Source organism: Xylocopa sonorina, chromosome 5 (assembly GCF_050948175.1).
Source record: "Xylocopa sonorina isolate GNS202 chromosome 5, iyXylSono1_principal, whole genome shotgun sequence".
NCBI lineage: Eukaryota > Metazoa > Arthropoda > Insecta > Hymenoptera > Apidae > Xylocopa > Xylocopa sonorina.
The window spans coordinates 12,732,910-12,755,148 of record NC_135197.1 but is presented as its reverse complement, the minus strand read 5'-3'; the positions used below and the strand labels follow the sequence as shown (position 1 = coordinate 12,755,148).

The 22,239-nt window shown below is 36.6% G+C and overlaps 4 protein-coding genes across 7 annotated transcripts; 3 read left to right on the top strand and 1 right to left on the bottom strand.

Moving 5' to 3' along the window:
- Nucleotides 1-779: 779 nt before the first annotated feature.
- On the top strand, nucleotides 780-5,926 carry Synj (synaptojanin). 2 transcript variants are annotated; one of them, XM_076895760.1, is made up of 7 exons: nucleotides 780-1,183; nucleotides 1,422-1,779; nucleotides 1,887-2,051; nucleotides 2,164-3,218; nucleotides 3,306-3,877; nucleotides 3,964-4,138; nucleotides 4,227-5,926. In XM_076895760.1, the coding sequence occupies exons 1-7, from the start codon at nucleotides 1,057-1,059 to the stop codon at nucleotides 5,219-5,221; spliced, it is 3,447 nt and encodes a 1,148-aa protein (XP_076751875.1). In that variant the 5' UTR covers nucleotides 780-1,056; the 3' UTR covers nucleotides 5,222-5,926. The 2 variants fall into 2 exon arrangements, with proteins under 2 accessions (XP_076751875.1, XP_076751874.1); XM_076895759.1 differs by having other exon boundaries at nucleotides 4,215-5,926.
- Nucleotides 5,927-6,628: 702 nt separating this feature from the next.
- Nucleotides 6,629-9,866, bottom strand: Galphai (G protein alpha i subunit). The gene is made up of 4 exons (XM_076895758.1): nucleotides 9,515-9,866; nucleotides 8,704-8,888; nucleotides 8,306-8,592; nucleotides 6,629-8,147 (listed from the first exon to the last, which is right to left on the bottom strand). Exons 1-4 carry the CDS (start codon nucleotides 9,633-9,635, stop codon nucleotides 7,670-7,672), a joined length of 1,071 nt encoding a protein of 356 aa, XP_076751873.1. The 5' UTR covers nucleotides 9,636-9,866; the 3' UTR covers nucleotides 6,629-7,669.
- A 186-nt stretch (nucleotides 9,867-10,052) lies between these two features.
- On the top strand, nucleotides 10,053-18,803 carry LOC143423799 (uncharacterized). Its single transcript, XM_076895378.1, has 19 exons — nucleotides 10,053-10,322; nucleotides 11,736-11,808; nucleotides 11,914-12,034; nucleotides 12,108-12,319; nucleotides 12,388-12,596; nucleotides 12,682-12,965; nucleotides 13,043-13,146; nucleotides 13,216-13,417; nucleotides 13,494-14,030; nucleotides 14,102-14,296; nucleotides 14,362-14,577; nucleotides 14,656-15,887; nucleotides 15,964-16,648; nucleotides 16,732-16,949; nucleotides 17,014-17,656; nucleotides 17,732-17,976; nucleotides 18,070-18,274; nucleotides 18,341-18,420; nucleotides 18,507-18,803. The coding sequence occupies exons 2-19, from the start codon at nucleotides 11,788-11,790 to the stop codon at nucleotides 18,645-18,647; spliced, it is 5,550 nt and encodes a 1,849-aa protein (XP_076751493.1). The 5' UTR covers nucleotides 10,053-10,322; nucleotides 11,736-11,787; the 3' UTR covers nucleotides 18,648-18,803.
- A 31-nt stretch (nucleotides 18,804-18,834) lies between these two features.
- LOC143423798 (small glutamine-rich tetratricopeptide repeat-containing protein alpha) lies at nucleotides 18,835-21,478 on the top strand. Of its 3 annotated transcripts, XM_076895376.1 has the most exons (5): nucleotides 18,835-18,919; nucleotides 18,998-19,128; nucleotides 19,704-20,044; nucleotides 20,129-20,596; nucleotides 20,661-21,478. In XM_076895376.1, exons 3-5 carry the CDS (start codon nucleotides 19,725-19,727, stop codon nucleotides 20,770-20,772), a joined length of 900 nt encoding a protein of 299 aa, XP_076751491.1. In that variant the 5' UTR covers nucleotides 18,835-18,919; nucleotides 18,998-19,128; nucleotides 19,704-19,724; the 3' UTR covers nucleotides 20,773-21,478. The 3 variants fall into 3 exon arrangements, with proteins under 3 accessions (XP_076751491.1, XP_076751490.1, XP_076751492.1); XM_076895375.1 differs by having other exon boundaries at nucleotides 18,850-19,128; XM_076895377.1 differs by lacking the exons at nucleotides 18,835-18,919; nucleotides 18,998-19,128 and adding an exon at nucleotides 19,147-19,291.
- Nucleotides 21,479-22,239: the final 761 nt, after the last annotated feature.

Sequence of the window (22,239 nt, the reverse complement as noted above, 5' to 3'; positions counted from 1 at the left end):
CTGCATCTTATTGAAAGTAAATGTATATATAAGCGTGATTAATAAAAATAGCTTATATATATACGTTAATCTGTTACGATTAGAATATTGTATCTAAAAATGTTTAACAAACCTGTTACGATGTAGAAAATTCTTCTTTCCCGATGTTTTAAGTAGGTTGAACTCCGAGCCAAAAGTATTTTCTTTATATCCTTCAGCTTCAACGTAAAATTCTTCACATATCACTTTGTATCTGTTCATTAGATATTGTATTATTACACCTTCGCGATATAACTTGGAATATTTTTATTGAGCGTGTTATTAATGCGAGAAAACTAATAAAATGACAAAACAACTTACCGTGTTTTAAGCACTCGATCCGTTAAACTTCAATATGGCGTATTAAATTTTTCCGTTTATAGTACTATGTGGACCCCGTAGAAAACTTTTAAACGATACCGATATGTTGTACGAAAAGTTCGAGAAAGTTACAAAATATTAAACATTAGAAATCCCTGAATATAGTATTTAAAATCCAAAGTAATAACCCAATCTTCAGATTTTTCTGTACTTTCACTACGCACTCGAACATTTCCTATTCTTGCTAGACTTTTTACTCCAGCTTTCACCCTTACACCGGCTCTTATTTGAACCGACGATACGCGAGAGGATACGTTTATTCCTAATACTAACAACTAACAAACCGTATAACGTTTAACCGTCCTCGCATAATTGTGGCGCGAACTAGTCGCGTATTCAATTTTCAAAATTTCAAAATGGCGCGTCGGATTGATTGTTACGGTTAGACAAGCAGACTGTAGACTTGCGGTGGTATTGCGATGTATATATCGCGAAAATATCGAAGTATCGACGGGTTAGCGAAAAGAGCGCTACTCCCCTCCGTTAACCAGTAGGGAAAAGTGTATTGCTGTCAGTGTCGACGAACGAAGTTCAGTCGGCAGAGGGAAATCATTGTTAGAGTAGGGTGATCACGCTGCTCCGTATGACAGTCGGGGTTGTCATATTTAACCAAAACGTACCTTTATCCCCGAAACCTTCAAAGACATTAGCGCAACAATGGCGATGGGCAAAGGGTTTCGCGTCTACGAAAAGTTAAAGCCGCCTAGTCCTCACTCACTCATATTAGAACAACGAAATCGAAAGGAAACTGTTCTTTTCGAATCGCAGGCTGTTGCCGTCCTCTGTAAGTATTTTTAAATAATTAATCAAGGAATTACGATATTTACTTAAGTATCCTCAGTTATTAGGTCTTCGTCGTTTTTTTTTTTTCTTTGTTTTTCTTCGAAGTTATTGCTTAAGAAATGCACGAAATTAGTATTTATCAAACTGTCCCCTTAAATTTCCATTCGATTTGATTCTATGTAATTTTCTCAAAATTCATCTAATATTGTACAAGTATAGTTTCAAATGTTACTTTACAGCTGCTGAAGAAACAGACACTTTAAAAGGGAAATACACGAAACTATTAGATGCATATGGATGCTTAGGTGTTTTACAATTAAACGCAGGTGAAAATACCTTGTTGTATCTTGTTCTTGTCACTGGCTGTTTCTCGGTTGGCAAGATTGGAGAATCAGAAGTATTTAGGATTACGCAGACCAACTTTGTGCCGCTTCATTATGTACAAGGCAGCGAGGATCGTGTATCCGAAGTTAGGAAAGTTCTTAATTCTGGCACATTTTATTTTTCTTGGTCTCCTGGTAATCAAGAACCCCTTGACATTACTCTTAGTGCACAGAGGCGTTGTAAATCTACAACAACCGACAATAGATTCTTTTGGTTAGTGTTACACGTCTTTGGTTAGTGTTACACTTAGCAAAATGAGTTGCAGTTCAATAAAATTATTAGAAAATATTTACTTACTTTTGTTTTGATACAATGAACAGGAATCGAATGTTACACATACATCTATTAAGATACGGGGTGAACACATCTCATTGGTTACTTAAGGCAATGTGTGGTAGTTTGGAAATTCGAACTGTATATGTTGGTCACAGACAAGCCCGTGCTGTCCTTATGTCTAGATTAAGTTGTGAACGTGCAGGCACAAGGTATATTTTAAGAAAACTTTAACAGCAATAACTCTATCTCTATCTTAGTCATGGAGAACTAAAACTATACTTGTCATATAAAGTACTCCAGAAATTTATGTTCATTATTCAGGTTTAATGTCAGAGGAACTAACGATGACGGTCATGTAGCAAATTTTGTAGAAACAGAGCAAGTGATATACTTAGATAATGAAGTGACCTCCTATGTGCAAACTAGAGGGTCGGTTCCTTTATTCTGGGAACAACCTGGCATTCAGGTTGGTTCTCATAAAGTAAAAATTTCCCGTGGTTTCGAAGCTTCCGCACCAGCCTTCGATAGACATTTGAACATGATCAAAGAAAGGTATGGACATCAAGTAATTGTCAATCTCCTTGGCTCTAGTCTGATTGGTAGCAAAGAAGGAGAGGCGATGTTAAGTCAGTTATTCCAAACTCATCATAATATGTCAGAACACAAAGATGTACCACATATTCTGTTTGATTATCATCAAGAATGCAGGGGTGGAAATATGCGGAATCTTTCGAAATTGAAAGCTAAAGTAGAAAAGTATTTAGAATCATTTTCACTGTTTTACGCTGCCGGTAATACCATCATTTTCGAACAAACTGGCACTATTAGAACGAATTGTCTCGATTGTCTAGATAGAACGAACTGCGTGCAAACATTTTTTGCTTTGGAAATACTTGGCAAACAACTTGGATTGTTAAAATTGCTTGAAAAGCAACAGATGGTATCGAGATTCGAAGAAGTATTTAGACAAATGTGGATCAACAACGGTAACGAAGTAAGTAAGATATACGCTGGCACTGGAGCAATCCAGGGAAGTTCGAAATTAATGGACGGCGCAAGATCTGCAGCTAGAACGATACAAAATAATTTATTAGACTCCAGTAAACAAGAAGCTATTGACATCTTGCTATTGGGGTCGACTTTGAATACAGAATTAGCGGATAGAGCACGATTACTTTTACCTTCGAACATGCTGCATGCTCCACCAAGCGTTCTCAGAGAAATGTGCAAAAGATATAACGAGTATGTAACTACTATGAATCTAAGAGTAAGCGTGAGTACTTACAACGTTAACGGAGGGAAACATTTCCGAAGTGTTGTATACAAAGAAGTATCTATTTCTGACTGGTTACTAGATGCTCCAACAAAATCATCGTGTAAGTTTGTTTGAAATGGATTCTTTTGCACTAGATTGCAATACGTAAAATGATAGTTTTGTATGGATTAATTGTATTGTTTTACAGCCTTAGTATCAGTTCAACACGACAATGTTCCTGTAGATATATTTGCGATAGGATTTGAAGAAATCGTCGATTTAAACGCTAGTAATATAATGGCTGCTAGTACTGATAATGCGAAAGCTTGGGCAGAAGAACTGCAGAAGGTACTTTCCCGAGACACTGAATACGTTCTGGTCACATACCAACAATTAGTCGGTGTTTGCCTTTATTTATTCATACGGCCCGTGCATGCACCTTATTTAAGAGACGTAGCTGTAGATTGTGTTAAAACTGGGCTAGGAGGTGCAACAGGGAATAAAGGAGCCGCAGCTATTAGATGCGTATTGTACTCTACGTCATTTTGTTTCGTTTGCGCCCATTTTGCTGCCGGACAAAATCAAGTTAACGAGCGTAACGCAGATTACGCAGAGATTACACGAAAAATTGCTTTCCCTATGGGAAGAACATTGAACACTCACGATTACGTGTTTTGGTGTGGAGATTTTAATTATAGAGTCGATATGGATAAAGATGAAATGAAAGATATGATCAGAAGAAATGAATTTGATCAAATATTACAGTATGATCAATTAAAGGTAGACTAAATATAACATGTCAATTATACTTACGCGAATTATAAAAAAGTATATATAGCAGTCTCTTTAATATATTTCGCATCTAGGTCCAACAGGAACAAGGAAATGTTTTCAAAAACTTTTTAGAGGGCCCTATTACTTTCGCCCCAACGTACAAGTATGATATTTTTTCCGACGATTATGATACTAGCGAAAAATGTCGACAACCTGCATGGACAGACAGGGTATTATGGAAACGTCGAAAACAAATACCTGATATCGGTTAGTTACCATACAATTTTAAACGATGAACGTTCTAGTTAATTCCATTAATCGCGTGTACACTTAATTGTTTTAGATTCTCCTACAGATTGGAATCCGGGAAAATTGATTTATTACGGTAGAGCAGAACTGAAGCAAAGTGATCACAGACCGGTCATTGCTATTGTTGATATAGATATTTATTGTGTTGAGCCTGAAAAACGTGAACGCGTATTCAAAGAAGTAATTCAAGACCTGGGCCCACCCGATGGCACTATAGTAGTAAAAGCAGTAGAAGAATCAGACGATATGGACAGTATTTTCGATGAAAATTTCATGATGGCACTACTTCAAGATTTCTCTCATATTGGCGAGGTGATCCTCGTCAGATTCGTTGGTGAAACAATCTGGGTAACATTCAGAGATGGACAGTGCGCTTTGTCAGCGGCGAGGAAGGGCATGACACAAGTGTGTGGGCACACTTTGAAATTGTCTTTGAAATCACCAAATTGGGTACAATTAATCGAGAAGGAAATAGAAATTTGTAGTAACACCACGACTGCGCAATTTGTCACGAATTCACCACTAAGGAGCCCTGTTCAAAGACTAGAACAATTAGACATAGGTGAACGATCATCCCCTAATAGAAGCAGTCCAAACGGTGTAGTTCCTCCACCCAGACCAGCTCCACCAGGTCGGCCGGCTCAACCACCTAAGAGTCCTGTACAAAATCGAAAACAGGGACCACGCGCTGGTGTATTTAGCGTATTGCCAAATCAATTCCAAGCGCCGTTATCCAGAGATAGAGTTGAATCTGAGCAAAGTGAAAGGCTGTCTCCGGAATCCGCAATTTATGAAGAGATACTAGATGGTTCGCCTAGTTACCCTATACCAAACCGTCCACCACCGCCGTTACCTCGTACGGACACTTCACAAGAATCATCAAGCAGACCACCCAGTTCTAAACCTCCTCCATTACCCCAGAGGCAAGCTCCCCCTCCACCTCAGCATCCACCGCCTAATTTACCTGCGTCGAATGTCCCTCCGCCAATTCCAGCGAGGACATCAGGCGGTCCACCTATTCCAGCTAGAAATCCACATTAAACGATAGTTTATGTTAAGGATGAGCAACATTTCCTTTTTTTTTTTTTTTGTATAGACTAAACGCAATCGAGATTCGTGGCTGAAAGAAAGGAATTTATGACGACACATACACTTGTTCCAGGACCACATTGATTCTATTGGACCTTTCTTCTTTTTATTCAAAAATTAGTGAAACAAGCCTGTGAGATACAAATTGCTCATCCTTGTTTTGCATATCATTTCAATGTGTGTCAAATCATTAGATGTTATTGTGTAGCGAATTATTTATAAATATCGATAGAAATTTGAGAACAAATAGGTCGCTTCCACGTAATCATGTACAGCTGTGTAGCTAATCGGAAATTCCAAAAGTCTATCCTGTAATTAGTCGAATTCAGTTGCCGATCACCGTAAGAATTTATGCTTCCTGTGCACTTTCCTACAATACTTTATATGTAAACAAGTTTCTTAAATACCTCAAAGGTTCGATTATACAAATGTCAGATTATATGCAAAATATATGTAAACGTATATAGTTCAAAGGCTTCTTTAATGATCTTTGAGATTGATGAAATAATTATGTTAATGAAATTTATTATGCTGTTGAAAATGTTATAGGAATATAACTTTCTAAAAAAATTTATCGTGACTAAATATTTAAACAAAAAATTAGAATTAATATTACTGTTATGTCCTATAATTCAAATAAACGAACCACAAGAATTACATTTTCGTGATAGATCAATTTATTTACTATTAACGTTAAAATTGTTTATTGACCATATCTTTCTCTTGTTACCTTACTATGTATTCTATTAAAATGATAATAATAATAATAAATGATTCTAATACACGATTCGCTCAAAATTTGGAAAAAAGCATTTATGTTCATCACTGGCTACAAAATTAAGAAAAGTAATAGTCTCAAATAGCAGTATTCTTATAAAATACTTTCTATATAAGTACATGTTGTATATATGAAGTATATATACAATCGTTGACCAATCAATATTCTTTTAAATTAATAGTACGTAGTTAATAAATAATAGTAATATATATTCTAAATCATGTAGCATATATAACATAAGTCATTGTTGTCATAATATAACCATATGAATCAGTAAACTTCCAGTTTAAAATACTATCAGAAAGGACAAAACATTATCTACATATTTATTTTGTAGCTTCACCACATGTATTGTATTATTGTACATATACATATAATATAAAAAATCGATGCAAGATACAAGTGAAATGAGATTCTATGTTTATACAACGAAGAAACATTCTTAATTATTTTGCGATGATTCGGTATAAGTACTTTATGTGCGAGCGTTATTAGTTCTAGGATATTTGACTTTTCCGAACGTAGAATTTCGTCAATGTATCAAATTACAAAACACAATTACAAAAGTGAATTTTTGTAATTGAATCGTCTATTTCTAAATGAATGTAAATAGAGAAATGGCTTTAGTAAAAAAAAAAAAAAGAAGAAACATGTCTCGTAATTATATAATGCACGCTTTCTAACAGACATACAGCAAATATATTATATGCATTATTGCTTTTTTAAATTTATTGCTAATAAACTAACTTTACTTCATATTTCACAACACGAAGCATAGGATTTTAAAGAAATATCTCACTTTCTTAAAAAAGTTATTTTTTTTTATTTACTTTAGCAACATAATGAGATTGCTCTCTAAATCTGTAATTCTTTAATTCTAGCATTTGTCATTTATTTGGCAGATAGAGCAATAATGACCATTATTTAAATATCATCTAATAAAACATATAAAAAGATTTTACATATATTTTTATCAAATTGAATTTGTGTATAAATATGTACTGTGCAAACACAGAAATAGAGAGAGAGAGCTGTGCCTGTCATTAAAGTAAGAACATTTTTTTGTAAGGGGAATGAGTGGCTTCGAGCGCTGTTATGGAAATTTATTTCCATTCGGTATAAACATATTTCATTTAGTGAATAAATTATATACAAAAAGATATCACTAAATTAATAGCTAACTAGCTTCTGGTTAATATACTAAATACAGTTAGCAGAGACCAAATATTTTGTTCGTTTTCAAATAGTATCTGCTCTTAATGAGAATATTAGTATAACGTTCTTGAAATGTTCAGACGACCGAATTTAACATTATGTACGACATAGAATAGGTCAATAAGTTAAAAAGTAGCCTATTACAATAAAGTGCCGCGAACTTTTGTGAGGAAAAGTGTAGAGAAAAAACTTAGGATCTCTTTATCTAGTTATTTCGTATATACTACCACGAAACATTGTAATGATCAATACGACGCCAAAATGAAAACAATGCATAACTGATATATTCAAAACATTTTTGACCCTAACAATTTTTTTCAGTCTCATGTGTATCCTTTATGAATTCACATTGGTTTATACACCCTAGATGTCGATCTACTCCTTGATTCAATAGAGTATTGGAATGTTTAACTTAATAAACCACAGTTACTCAAATTGTTTTTGATTATAACATCTGTTACAGCATCAAACACAAATTGTATATTAGACGTGTCAGTGGCACATGTGAAATGTGTATAAATTTGTTTCTGATCCTTCCTTTTATTCAGATTTTCGAATTTCATTTGAATGTAAGAAGCACATTCTTCGTAAGTGTTGGCGCCCTTATACTCGGGAAAACAAATGGTCAACGGGCTCCTGGTAATCTTCTCTTCGAAAAGATCCTTTTTGTTCAAAAATAAAATGATCGACGTTTCAACGAACCACTTACTATTACAGATAGAGTCAAACAGTTTCATCGATTCTATCATCCTGTTCATTTCTTCGTCCTCTGCAAGAACCAAATCGTAACCGCTTAACGCGACGCAAAAGATAATAGCAGTGACTCCTTCGAAACAGTGTATCCACTTTTTTCTCTCCGATCTTTGACCACCTACATCAAACATTCTGGTGAAACAGAAAAAAAGATTTAAGCAATGATTTGCATAGAAGAAAGGTTGGTAGATACATCTTGATCAGATGTTTAACTAGTATGAACATTCTAGAAAATCTATCTACTGTTCATAGGTATGTAAAAAAAATATATGTACACGCTCTTAACTTACTTAAAGTGTAAGCCCTTAAAAGAAAAATGTGTTTCTACTATCCCTGTTGTTTTTACACGTGTTCTGAGAACATCTTGCTGAGTAGGGATATAATTAGGTTGCGCTATGCGATCTAAAGCATTAAGGTAGTACGCTGCTGAATCATTTAGTTGGTATTCCCTACTACGTGTGAAACAGAGCTGTACTCCGGCATCCTGCCATAATCGTTTCATTAAAAGTGCCAGCTCCCCAGTTAGTTCACCCTCCTCTGCTGCAGAAGCTAGGGTAAAGAATTGGCGTGCTATATCCTACAACACAATTAGATCTCGCTAGTACTAATCAAACATGATAGGATGTTATTATATATAGACAATTTTCATTTAAAGCTAATATGTGCGTCTGTATATATGTATATTTACTGCTTTATTAGGATCCGCAAAGTCAATTCTAAGCTGTCCCATGGCTCTGATTATCGTCATAAGACTTTGAACCGTGTTGCTACACACTACAGGCTTGTATTGTTCGCATTCTTCTTTATTATAACCAGTTTCATGGATAATTTTCATTTGCTTTACTATAGTGGATTTTCCAGATTCTCCAGCTCCTTAAAATACAAACGTTCACATGTTTAACAAAGCTGTCTTATTGTACGTGTCAAACGTGCGCTTCACGTTCAATTTCTGCCAATATTCATGAGCGAACATCGATCGTAGCTGGCTAGATTTGCAGGTGATCGGGCGAGCATCGAGTGCGTTATCTAATGATTCACGCGAGCCGATGATTCAAGTTTTCGGAAAATCGCCCGCGTTACGTTTCCGCGATTGCGCAAATCCGGCAAATTAATTAGGTCTGGCGTGGGAGGATCGTTTAAAGTAAAAATCGAACGATCGAAAACTCTGTTCCGAAGGAACCGGCGAGAAGATAAACGAGAGAAAGAGAGAGAGAGAGAGAGAAAAAGAGAGAGGGGAGAGAAAGAGAGAGAGAGAGAGAGAGAGAGAGAGAGAGAGAGAGAAAAAACGTTTCCTCGTTGTTCGTGCCCGTCCAGTGCCTACGATCTACTTTTTACTACGAACCGTCGAGACGTCGTCGTTGCAGATACGTCTTCCACGAGGAAACGCGTACACTTCCCATGCGGCATCGTGGACAAAGGGAAGCGGACGAATAACAACGAGACGATTCGACGGCGAAGAGAAAGTACGTCGATCGAGAAGAAAAAGGAGAAGAAATTACCGAGCAGGAGGAGCTTGACCTCACTGGCGGCCCGCTCGCCATCGGCTCTGAGATCTTTGTCGATCTTCTTCGACCTCTCCGCGGCTTCTTTCTCGCCGGTGGTGCTCACCGCGCAGCCCATCCTCGCCGATGGTCCTTTCTATCCGATGGGGAAGGAACGAGCACCATGCACGGCGTCTCTAATCGGGGCCTCTTCCGAAACAGTCGGTTATTCCGCCGCGCTGCCCTGTATGACACTTGTTGCACGGACGTGTGGGAACCGCCCGCACGCGGTTCTCCTCGCATACACGCACCGATCGTACACACAGCCCTCGCACACTTCCTCCTAATTGCCCCCCGTTTATTCTACGTGTATCAACCTCCGATACGTGCGTACGCGCGATCCGTTTCTCCTGATCGCCCGATGCCTCCCCGTCAAAAATGATGACAATGGACCAAAACTGCACGGACCTGCGATACCGGCACGACACGATCGCTTTACCCACCGCCTGTAAAAGCGTCGCTCTGCCCGATGCATAGGACACGGGCCGGCGATTCGTCGAGATCTCCCGATCGCGATCAACCGCCAATCCATGCGGAGATCGCGAGCCCTTCGCGGCCAATCGGAACGCCACGGCGATTACGTTCGTTCGAATTCCAGGCGCCATCTAATGTACAAAACGCCGAACAAGAGATCGGCCCGGATGCGAGAGGATCATCTCGTAGCTTGTTAAGCTCGATGACTACGCTCCGCTCCATTTGGGTCCGCAGGCCCCAGAGGGATGTGTAATGGATTTACATACGAATACACGAGGATGTACTTTATGATGTATCCACGGATTGGAACCAATTAAGGATTGCGCGATAAATATTTACATTGATGATACATCCTTATCTTGTTACGTTATATCATAGATTAAAGTTATACGTAACGTTATTTCATAGATAAACCAAGCGTAGATTTGTATTAGATCAGTCAATAAGGTATGCGATTTTACTGATAACCGAGTTTCAGAAAAAAAATGGAAGTTACGATCGTTACGTCTCAGATCGGTATATATCTATAAATAGAAATCTTTGGAAAATATCTTGTATCAAAGATTCCCACGCAGATAAAGCATTGCAATTATTACAATCGTTTAAAGCGGAGGTACGTTATGCTATATATATAAATTCCGTAAAAGAAGTAATGCAATCATAAGGGTAAACCGTATCCGTAGTAGATTGGATGTAAACTTTGATTTCGAATAATAACTAAATACTTCAATTTCAAGCTTAGAAAGTGTTCAACTGGAAATTATAATCTCCAGGATCAACATCATATCAAAAAAAACCAAGGAATTAATAACTGGAGAGAATGAACAAATCATTTATCATCAAAGGTGTACACATCGAAGATCATATTATTTATCAGATGACATAATAACGTAACGATAGATACATTTTGCAGACTATTCTATACATAGCTTAAGGTATATGATTTATCTTGCGAATGATAGCGTAAATGGAATAGCAGGACGTAGAATAGTTGTACCCGGACCCTGATCTAATTTCATCCAATTGCCAGGTCCATTGGGTTGAGCTATTTATAAATTCCATTAATAACGTCCAACAGCTAATCGTAATCGTTCCGGTGTTTTCACCGGACTCAGTAATTTTTGAATTTCCACGAACCCTCTGGAGCGCGGATCACCTCCACAACCCATGAAATTAATTTACAACGTAGCGGTTCGAGATAATCATCGAGGAACGGCGGCCCCGATTAACCGGGTGCCGTTCCTTTTAAACTTCCGGAATAAAATGGTCCAGAAAGAGTTGAAACGAAGAAAGGGAGGGGGAGGAGGACAACTTAGGGTGCAAAAACAAGTCCTAAAAGCAAAACCGACCAAACCTGTATAGCGTTTAATTTCTATTCTTTGGTGGACAGAGATCCACGTGAGCTGTACCTTGAGACCAGTTTGAGTTTAGTTAAACCCTTAACCGTATTTACCGCTGGCGGTACACATGCGTATATAAAAAAATATAAATGAAATACCCGATTCGTTTCATTTCATCTTTCAACAATTTTTACTCGCAGCCAGAACGTTGATTATTGATAAAAATATTTGCCCTCATCCTTCTCGCATAATTCTGTTCTTGGCCACGAAATGATTTAAATTTAAATGATAGCCGTTTCTTGTTTATATTTGACACAGCCGCTGTTGTTTGTACATTCAGTCGACGACCCACAATTGTCTTCCAGGATCAATTAGATCAATAAGCTTCTGTGCGTGGATGGATCGTGTTCCGAGATTATGGGATCCTTAAGAATTTTAGTAAGTGTAGATGCCAATTCGAATCAAATAGAAGTTATACGTTCCATGTAGTATATGTATTAGAATATATTAGAATCGTCCAATAAAAGTAAAAAATTTCTATAGCTTCTGTTGGGTTGTGCCAGTTTCATTTTTGCTCACGACTCGATGAGCGATCATTTGGACGAAAAGTTGAGGCAGACCAGAATCGAAATAGCGAAGCTTTACTTTCGGGAGGAACCACCAGGTAAACACAGACACGAATAAACAAACTCATTGTTGAATATTTTTCAATCAACGTCTAAATGTCGTAACTGTAGTTGAAAGAAAACTGTACAAGATAAAATGGGAACAATTGTGGAAAGAGGAGCTCGACAAAGGACGACCTTTTATAGCAAATACGTTCGACAAGATACTCCTGATTCAAGGGAATCGTTTCGTTTCGTTTTTCTCTGATATTTATTCTTCTAATCGTACCTTGCCACAAGAAATAACTTCAATCGTCAACAGTGGTTCCATTAAATTTGTCAGGGTACGCAAATTGATTGAAGTTCAACTCGTATCTAGCATCGAATTATCTAAATCAATTTATTATCATAGAGTATCGTCTGGAAAAGCGTGCTGTATCTACTAATTTGTTACGGAACCAACTCGTGCAGTGTGTACACAGGAACGGATAATTTGCAATTGAAATTCCGACAAAAGATTCAACAGAAGGGATGTCCTATGGACGCAAGTTTTTTCGTTCATGCCAATAGGCTTTATCTCGTAGTAGTTCCTAACTCTGGCTCATACGTTGTACCTTCTTTGTAAGTAAAAATCCCAATGGGACTGATATATACTTTTCTATCCGATCATTTCACCTCTTAGTATTAATATCTTCCGTTAACGTAGCGTTTATCATTGGAGAGGAACGTACATGGATGTAGTAGCCGAAAGTATGACCATTGCTGCGGTATCGGTCACTACATTTAAGCATAAGCAATCAACGATTATACTATTCGCTCAAAATAATGGAATCGGCTCTATGCTGTACGAATTTAAGGAAACTAGCCTAAGCAGGATACAGTTTCTGCCAAGTTCTAATCCGATTTCTGTTTACCATTACACTTACGCAGATTACAATTTCATCTTATTGATAAACGAGCGTGGACCAAGCAGTTTACTTTGGTGGGACGGTTGGTGTTCCTTTTTTATTGTTCTTATCGTTCGTCTTCATTATTTTCACTCACGGATTTTGGAGCTATTCTTTTAGGATACGAATTGTTAGACTGGCAACAAATCCCGGAAATAGAAGGACCTAAGTTGGTTCACGTCGCAAGCGTCAATGATGACACTTTCTTCTTCGTTGGCTACGACGTGAGCGTAAATTTGTATCGCTAAACTAATGGTCAACGAATGTATTAACAAATTCCCAACATGTTACAGGATATCCTGCAGATATATAAGTTTGGGAATGCATCGAGCTGCATTCTCATTGGTACTATGAAACTACCCAACGAAGTGGCTGTAATCGAAGTACAAACTCACGTAGACGAATCGACGATAATTATGGTGCTGGTCACCATGAACGCAGATCAAACGTACAATATAGAATCATGGGAGTTACTAATAGAAGAAATTCCTTCTGGTTAATTAGATACAGTTCAAATTAAACCATCGAAGTCTCATACATTTTATTTAAATTACTATAATGTTGCTTTCAGAACATTCGATCAAGGAAAGTAATGTTTTATCGAAACACCTGGCGGAGCTGGTTGAAATATTGCAACGTAGGAAGCCTCTCGTGGAAAAAGCTAAAGCCTCGTGGTCTTTTTTGCCGCCAGTAAACGAAGATCTAACAACATCGAAGCTTTTAGTGGTGCCAAATTTGGAAATGGTTGCAGGTACCGTGAATAATATCAATATCCTCGAAGGCGAAGACGTGATGGCACCTCATGAACTCGAAGAGCAGCTGAAAAACGTAATCCCTCAAGTAGACGATACTTTAGCGAAGTCTAAGCAACTCTTCACTTCGAGTAACATAAAGTCTTTGAATGGTAATATAGTTGTCGAAGGTGATGCGTTTGTTGAACAAATGCAGATTGATAAAATGCAAGTAGATTATTTTAACGATGTCAATATGCGCTTGAATAATGTAAGCGATTTAAATGGAACGCATGAATTTTCAACTACACTGAAAGCCAAAAATATCGTTATAAATGATCTTAAAGTAAATACCATTTGTGGAATTCCCTTTCAATGTAAGTTCAGTATTATACCAATATCATGGATATATTAAAATTATTATTCGTCGATACGATACCATTTTTAGATTGGTCTCTAAAGAATAACACGTCAAAGATGCAGATAAATTTAGAAGCAAATGAAATTGGATTCGTAAACGATACTGTACGTTTCTACTCAAATCTATCACTAACAAATTTAAACGTGAAAGCATTGAATGGCATAAATATCGACGAGCTTTACAACGATTTATTCCTTATTAATCGCAATCAAAGAATAAAAGGTAGATTTCGCGAAATCGTTTCGAATAGAATGCGACGATACCTAAATCCGACTTAAATTTTCCAGGAAACGTTATCTACAATAACAGCTTACAAATTCTAAATCTTACGGTACGGACATTGAATGGAAAACCGTGGAATGACCATATGAACGCTAAAACCAATCAAACTTTCGACGATTTTGTGATAAAAAAGCTTCGGGTAGAAAATTTGTACGCGGATACGATAAACGGTGTTCCAGTTTCGGAAGCAGCACGGATATCAACCGAAAACGTAATAAAAGGTACTCGACATCGAAGCAATTTCATTTACAATAATTTGTGCTTATTTAAATTTGTTCGAAAAACCCGATTGTTCGCAGGAGAAGTGAGAATTGCGAAATTACACGTGACAGACAATTTCACGGTGGAGTCAAACTTTTCACTGGCAAAAAGTCGGTCACATCAGATATATGCTGATATCACTGTCCATGGTAACTTGAAAATAGGCACCCTCGACATAGATAAGTATGCGAAAATCATTTTGGACGATGATGAAATAAAGCTGAATGATATTCTTGCCACGTTCTGGACAAAATCGACCAACCAAGTAATCAAAAGCGATATCGTCTTTGAAAATGACTTAATTATAGACCATTTGAAGGCACAGTACTTGAACGGATTCTCCGACGATCAATTTTTATACACTACTGCGACAACCATCCCGAAGGAATTCAAAAACTTGCATTTTGAAAATGTCCATATCGATAATATGCCTTTCGTCGAAGGCAGGAACAGTGGTATCTTCGAAATCGCCCCAGAATCGTTAACCATTAGAGAAAGATTGCATTTAACGCATTTACACGCAAGCCAATTGTTCACTAGCGTGTATAATGACCTCCTTGTGGCCGATATTTTAAGCGGAAAGCATCCGCATATTTTTCCGCGGAACACGAGTTTCATAACGATTAAGACTGAACAGTTAAACGTAGGGGATTTCAATTTTCTCTTCTTCAATGGCAAGGGTAGTGTTAACTTGCTGGAGGACGCGAGGAACGTTAGCAAAGATCAGGGGATGAAGTTGATGCAGACGTTGGAGTTTCATGTGGAAAATCTTAACGTTGAAAGGATCAATGATCTTGAATTGAAGAAATTACTGTTATTGAAAAATATAAAAATGTCCGACTTGAAAAATTTGGTAATATTCGGTGATCTGACGATAAAGAATAATTTAAAAGTCGATCGAATTGATGATCAACCATCCAAGACTTATTTAAGAAATGTATCTGACAAAGATATTGTAGTCCACGCTAGAACGATGATCGACGAATTGATCGTGGAGAACGTAACGTTAAAGTCTTTGTATGGCCACGACGTGAACAACCTATTCGACAGTTTCTTTTCAAAATCCAGGGAACAGATCGTACCAGGAAATTTCTCTTTTTACAAAGTCACCACTGAAAACATTGCAACAAGGATTATCAACAATCGAAACATCTCTAAATTAATGTGGATCGACGAATCTTTAGTTTTAACAGGAGATGTTACGTTCGAAGATCTGTTTGTAGAAGGAGATGTTATAACACGGACCTTAAACCATCGTAATATTAGCGAGGTACAGTTTTTGTTACAATATACCTTGATACCTACATGTGTTTCAAATTACTCTACTGAAAGATATTTAATTTTAGTTGTATGATAGTTTACTCAACGTGTCGGTGACAGAAATTGCTGATTTACGAGTATATGGAAATGCATCTTGGGATGTTCCCCTTACGAATCGCACTTCCTTAACATTTTTATTTGAAAATGCTGTGACTAAAGCTACGAATCAGACTATTCTAGGAGACATAATCTTCCAGAAGAATGTTTCAGCATCAACAGTGTCAGGAGAATGGAGAGGAATCAAAGACATACGTAATATAATCGCGGACACTGTGATCGATGATGAAGACATTGAAATAGTTGGGCGAAAAATATTCAAAGAGGATCTTGATATTGATACTTTATCTGTGACTGGTGATATACATATTCCCACGATTAATAATATCGATATTCTCAAATTTAATGATTCTGCAATCAGGAAGCATCGAAATGAAACGATAACCGGGTCTATAACTTTCCTCGAGGGAGTCGCGATTAATCAAATTTTTGTCAACGATAACTCCCACAGCGTTCCTTTAAAAGATGCAGCTTTGGCGACAGATGTCCTACCGTCTGATGTAATTTTCAAAGACCTTATTGTTTTGGAAGATGTATACTTGAAGAGTTTAGATGGAATAGATTTTGATAAATTTGTGGAAAATCGTATTACCATCAATGGTGATCACGAGATCTTTGCTGATGTGCAATTCAATGGCGTTATTGAAGTATTAGGTATGAATATGATGCAAATTATGCTTGTATCATTAATAAGTTCATATTCTTCTTAGCTGCTACCGTTAATTTGTGAACTGTAGGAAACGCGAGTGTCCAGCGAATCAATGGTATCGATCCTTCTGACTTAGTCCTTAATGATACAGAGGAAACGCAAGTAATATCCGGCTCAAAGATTTTCGAACAAGACGTCATAGTAAATGGTAACATTTATGCATCGTTTATTAATGGTATAAATATATCCTCAGAATATTCTAATGGTATACAGAATGACGAAGACGTGGAAATCTTTGGAGACTTGGTACGATTTTACGATTCAAATACTTTCGAATTACGTGGCGCATTAAAACATTGCCTTGCCCTAGGTATTCGAGACAACGGTGAAGGTTCCACAGAACGTATCCGTTTCGAACATGGTAAACGGAATAAATTTCCACGCCATTCTCGATGATTTAGAAGAAGAATCGCATCGAACGCACCAAATGTTTGCACGGAACAAGACCGCGATGGAGGGGAGCATCTTGCAATCTTTCATGATTTCGAATACCCTGAAGAACATCTTCTCATACCTAGAAGCGGAGGAGATATTGAAAATTGAGGCGCCTAACGTCAAAAAGGTTGATGTTGTCTATTACAAACAAATCGTGAAGCTAAATATGTTTGGAGAAGAACCGGGACCACTTTGCGGACTTCCTAGCAATTGTTCTTGTCCGGCTGAATACGTAGCTGAACTGGACGAAGAAGGCTGTCACATCCGAAGAATGAATGGTACCAGAGTAATACGAAATTATCATGAATTGCACGATATGTTCGGTGTGAACGTGATAACCAACGCAGTATCGTATAGTCGTGAATGTACCTCGAGCAATACCAAGGAAGAGTTTACGACAATTTCATGGATGAATTTTGGGATGGTCGGTGATGGAGATTCATTAGCACATGTCACGGAATCGTCTCTGAAAATTAGAGGATTCATAAGAGATGCAGAAGTCTTTATGACAGGAGATAGTATGTTAAATTGTGTCTAATTAGATTACTTGTTCGGTATCTTTAAAAGTGATACAATATACTCGTTCCTTTTAGACGCAGTTTTTGTAGTACTGGCAGTGTATTACGATATACTACTCGCAACACATCGCACGAGCTCTGTGATTTATAAGATTGATTTCGAAAACAACGTTCTATCGTTGCATCAGGAATTACCCACCGATGGTGCTTGGGCTATCGAGATCTTTAAAACGAACTCTCGCGATCTATATCTCCTGTTAGGCTGCTTTGGAGAATCCCAAAAGTCTTCCCTATATAAACTAGATGCCGTTACCTCTAAGGTAAACTCATATAATTAGTTATTAAACAGGTAATCTTAGTTATATTTTAGATAACGATACGTTGGATTATAATATCAATGTATCGTGTCGTAGTTTATAATAATCAGAGATTTTGGAGGTAAAACACGCAACGTGAAGAGTTTGTTCCAAGAAGAGGATCGGTTCGTTTTGTTAGACGATTTCGATACGAATGCGATTAACATTTTCCATTACGATTCAGAAATTGATAACTTTTATAGCTATCAAAGTCTTTTTCACGATTCGCGAATCAATGGGCTAGAATGTTTCTATGCCGATGGTAAGTACAGTACGCTAATGCTACAAAGAAGTAATTAACAATAATCATCACTATTTTAAATATTAGAGTTTGGTCGGAGCGATTCTTTTATCGTCGTTACAACGCAGAACGATCAATTTTACATTTATGAATATATGTATGCTCAAGTAAGTTTACCGATTCAACAGTCAACCAATTTATTCCAACATTTTTACTTACATATTGATTTACTTTATAAACATTGTTCTTTCAGAAATTTCAGTTAAAGATACATCATCGAACAGACGATTTGCAAACGATGGTGCCGTTCTATTACTTAGGAAATTATTACATTTTTACAGGCACAAGCACAAACAGTACAATAATGCGAATCATAAAACAGGGTCCTCATTAAAATTTGACAATCATTTTTGGTACACACGAATTTACTACTGCTGTTACTATCCTACGTTGATTTATAAATCAATGTGATATACATTGTAATCAATGTAGTACAAAGCGTTTGTAATCTTGTGGCAAATTGTTAATATATATGTTTCACTTAATATCCGGTCAGTGATATTCTATCTAAAAAAGCAGGTTTAGTAGGAAGTGAATTGCGCCAGCGCGATTCCAACGGAAGGACTGGACTTCAACTTCGTTCGTTTCAACGAAAGGGATAATCAGGTGGCATAAAAATCATATCATACCGAAGTACAAATAATTAAATCTCGTAGCCGTGTATACATATATTTTCCAGTACAGATACAGCAGTATCATCCAAACATCGTAACCATCGCGATCCGAAGTTTTTATTTTTTCACGAAGTGGAAGCCATTGAAATACAGTGAAGTTTCTCCGTTGTTGCTGTGTGACACTTCATTTAAAGTTTTAAGGTATATCCAGCCGTAGAATGTATTTCTATTTCTGAAAAAAATCGAGCACGTCGCGAAGTAAATGTGGCTTAAAATGAAATTGTCAGTGTTTCGTTTCGCTGTACTTGGGCAACTTCTGTTCGTCATTAATTAACGTCAAGCAATTTGTACTTGATATATACCTGTATGTAATTTAACTTATTTTACACGATTACGATATATGTGAACACTTCAGTCGATTTAAAGTAATTGAAATGTAGTCAATAAAATTTAATTACGCCTTTTTTATCCGGCAAATTTTTTTGGTTATGTCAGTCTACAGTGAATTTGCACGATAAAACATTTAACGATTTTTATGAACAGGATGTAGCTGTTACAATTGGTCTTGTTAAACAACTCGTTTTACGTCTTTTTAATCGGAATGCTTAGCGATTTCGTGTATTAGAAATGATTAGAAGCATTAAGAAAACTACTTTTAGGTTATGACACGTATTAGATATTTTTTATTGTTGAATTATATTCGAAACTTTATGTTTGCGTCATTGTTACAGTGTAAAACGCAGTTGTTCTATAATTAATATTATGATTTCAAATAGGACAATTCCTCTGCAGCAGTGATGGCTGTCAAGGGGCTGGTTGCAGCAATTGTTCAATTCTTAACGCAACAGTTAGAGGAAGGTGATATTACAGCAGACTCACGAGAGAGCCTCGAAGTGGCGATACAGTGTCTAGAGAGTGCTTACAATGTTCAAGCATCTGATACTCCGGCAAATTTTAATTTATTTGAGGTATATAAATCTTCCGTGGAAAGTACAAAGCCTGAATTAGCTCCAGAAGCTACTCCAGAAGCAAAAGCTGAAGCCGAGAGATTGAAAAATGTAGGAAATGCTCTCATGAAGGCTGAAAAGCATCACGAAGCTCTTGCTAATTATACAAGGTATTTGATTTTTATTTCAACATGGCAAAGGCATTAATATATTCTTATAAATATTACATAACAATGAAATATTTGTTTATTTAGAGCGATTCTATTAGATGGTCGTAATGCGGTGTACTATTGTAATCGTGCAGCAGCATGTAGCAAAATTGGCAACCATCAGCAAGCAATTAAGGATTGCCATACCGCATTATCCATTGATCCTACATATAGCAAAGCCTATGGAAGATTAGGTTTAGCATATTCTAGCTTGCAAAAACATAAAGAAGCTAAAGAAAGTTATCAGAAAGCTTTGGAAATGGAACCTGATAATGAAAGTTATAAGAATAATTTACAAGTGGCAGAAGAAAAGTTAGCTCAACCAAGCATGAATAATATGGGATTAGGTGGAGGCGCAATCCCAGGCATGGATATTAGTTCACTATTGTGTAACCCTGCTTTTATGAACATGGCACATCAGATGTTGTCCAATCCAGATCTCCAAGATTTGGTGGGCAATCTTATGAGTGGACAGGTAGAACAAGGAAGACATATGGATACTCTTTTAGAAGCGTATGTATTTTTAAGATTTTACAAAGTCATCCAGAAGTATATTACATTTGAAGATTTTTCACAGCGGTCAACACTTTGCAAGACAATTACAAAATGCTAATCCTGAATTGATTGAATCTTTAAGACGGCAAATGGGAGGAAATCCAAATGACCCAGATCCACCGCAACAAAATTAAAAAACTGTGATTACGATATTATATTATTATAAAAATTCTACAGAAAATTGAAGTAACTAAATTTAATTGAAACATATAATATTTATGGGACAGTGTCTATTGTTTATTGATATATAAACAAATGAGAAGATCGTGACTCAAATTAACTTACATTACCAATCTCTTAAAATGATATTCATATACATATACAATATATATATATACATACATATATAAACTTTCTTATGACTTAATTACGAAATAAAATATAATAATTTTTCTGTTGGACGTGTGCTGGCAATGTTTGGTATACGAAGATTAGATAATAATATCAAAATATGATGAATATTTTGTTAATAGAATAGACATATGGATCTAAGTACATATATTGATCGTTTATTACTTTTTATGTCATATAATATGGCTTTAAGTATATTTCAGTTCTAATGGATTTCTATGGTATATTTTCTAATTTTGTTTCAAACATAATGAATTATTGTGTAAAAGAATGAAATTGTGTTTCTTTCGATGCTTTGTTTTTAAATTGGTTATACATAAAGACATCCAAGCTGCAAAAGACTAGAAAGAAACATACTAAATACATAACAGATGATTGTTAAACATCTCTAAAGCTTTTATAGTTTTCCTTTGTATCACTTTGCAAAGATTGTTATAAAAGTTAATATAAAATAATCATTACAGAATAAAAAATACATTTTTAATCCAACTGTATATTCTGTCTATACAAATTGTAATTAAGAAGCTCGGCAGTTTGATTTGTTGTGACAAATTTTTACAGCTGATACTACACCTGAAAAACAACAAAAATATTCATATAAACCTAGGACCGATTTGCAAAAATTCACACCAGTAGTGAATTACCTTATATATTACACATCTGTTGCCTTTCTGACCTCGTTTCCGTACCTCTTTTCACCTCTCTGCTTCTCTCTCTCATCTTAATTACAGGACTTTAGAATACTGCTGATTAAATAAAGAAATCCCTTAATTTTCATTGGATAGAAAAAGTTAGGTAATTTATATCTCCTGCTTTAGAGGTAAGAGAGAGAAAGATATATAAGAAAGCTATAGGAAAGAGTGAGGCAGATGATGGTGACTCTACTCTGAAACTCCTAGCGCCATCTCTGTGAAAAGTGCTCAAACTGGTCGCACATCGTTATCGACAGCGAAGTAAACTACCGAGACCTACTAGCGCCATCTCTGTGAGAAGCGCTGAACTAAACAGGGAACTAGTTTCAGCACTCTTCACAGAGATGTCGCCACTACTGCAAATAGTTCACTTCGCTGTCGGTACTGCTATGCGACCAGTTTGAGCACTTTTCACAGAGATGGCGCCACGGGTTCTAGAGTGGGGGTCAGTATCATCTGTCTCACTCTTTCTCTCTCTTACCTCTAAAGCGGGAGATATAATTTATCTTATTCTTTTCATTCAATGAAAACTATGGAATTTCTTTATTTAATCAGCAG

What these genes read in the sequence shown, in the direction of transcription:
- Synj (XM_076895759.1), top strand. Translation starts at nt 1,057, where the DNA reads ATGGCGATGGGCAAAGGGTTTCGCGTCTACGAAAAGTTAAAGCCGCCT. An exon ending in TGTGAACGTGCAGGCACAAG is followed by an intron (nt 2,052 to 2,163) that starts GTATATTTTAAG and finishes TTCATTATTCAG; the next exon opens with GTTTAATGTCAGAGGAACTA. An exon ending in AAAACAAATACCTGATATCG is followed by an intron (nt 4,139 to 4,214) that starts GTTAGTTACCAT and finishes TAATTGTTTTAG; the next exon opens with ATTCTCCTACAGATTGGAAT.
- Galphai (XM_076895758.1), bottom strand. Translation starts at nt 9,635, where the DNA reads ATGGGCTGCGCGGTGAGCACCACCGGCGAGAAAGAAGCCGCGGAGAGG. An exon ending in GGTCAAGCTCCTCCTGCTCG is followed by an intron (nt 8,889 to 9,514) that starts GTAATTTCTTCT and finishes TTGTATTTTAAG; the next exon opens with GAGCTGGAGAATCTGGAAAA. An exon ending in TTTAAGGGCTTACACTTTAA is followed by an intron (nt 8,148 to 8,305) that starts GTAAGTTAAGAG and finishes CTGTTTCACCAG; the next exon opens with AATGTTTGATGTAGGTGGTC.
- LOC143423799 (XM_076895378.1), top strand. Translation starts at nt 11,788, where the DNA reads ATGGGATCCTTAAGAATTTTA. An exon ending in TAGATGCCGTTACCTCTAAG is followed by an intron (nt 17,977 to 18,069) that starts GTAAACTCATAT and finishes ATCGTGTCGTAG; the next exon opens with TTTATAATAATCAGAGATTT. An exon ending in AGAATGTTTCTATGCCGATG is followed by an intron (nt 18,275 to 18,340) that starts GTAAGTACAGTA and finishes TTTAAATATTAG; the next exon opens with AGTTTGGTCGGAGCGATTCT.
- LOC143423798 (XM_076895376.1), top strand. Translation starts at nt 19,725, where the DNA reads ATGGCTGTCAAGGGGCTGGTTGCAGCAATTGTTCAATTCTTAACGCAA. An exon ending in GCTCTTGCTAATTATACAAG is followed by an intron (nt 20,045 to 20,128) that starts GTATTTGATTTT and finishes TTGTTTATTTAG; the next exon opens with AGCGATTCTATTAGATGGTC. An exon ending in ATGGATACTCTTTTAGAAGC is followed by an intron (nt 20,597 to 20,660) that starts GTATGTATTTTT and finishes GATTTTTCACAG; the next exon opens with CGGTCAACACTTTGCAAGAC.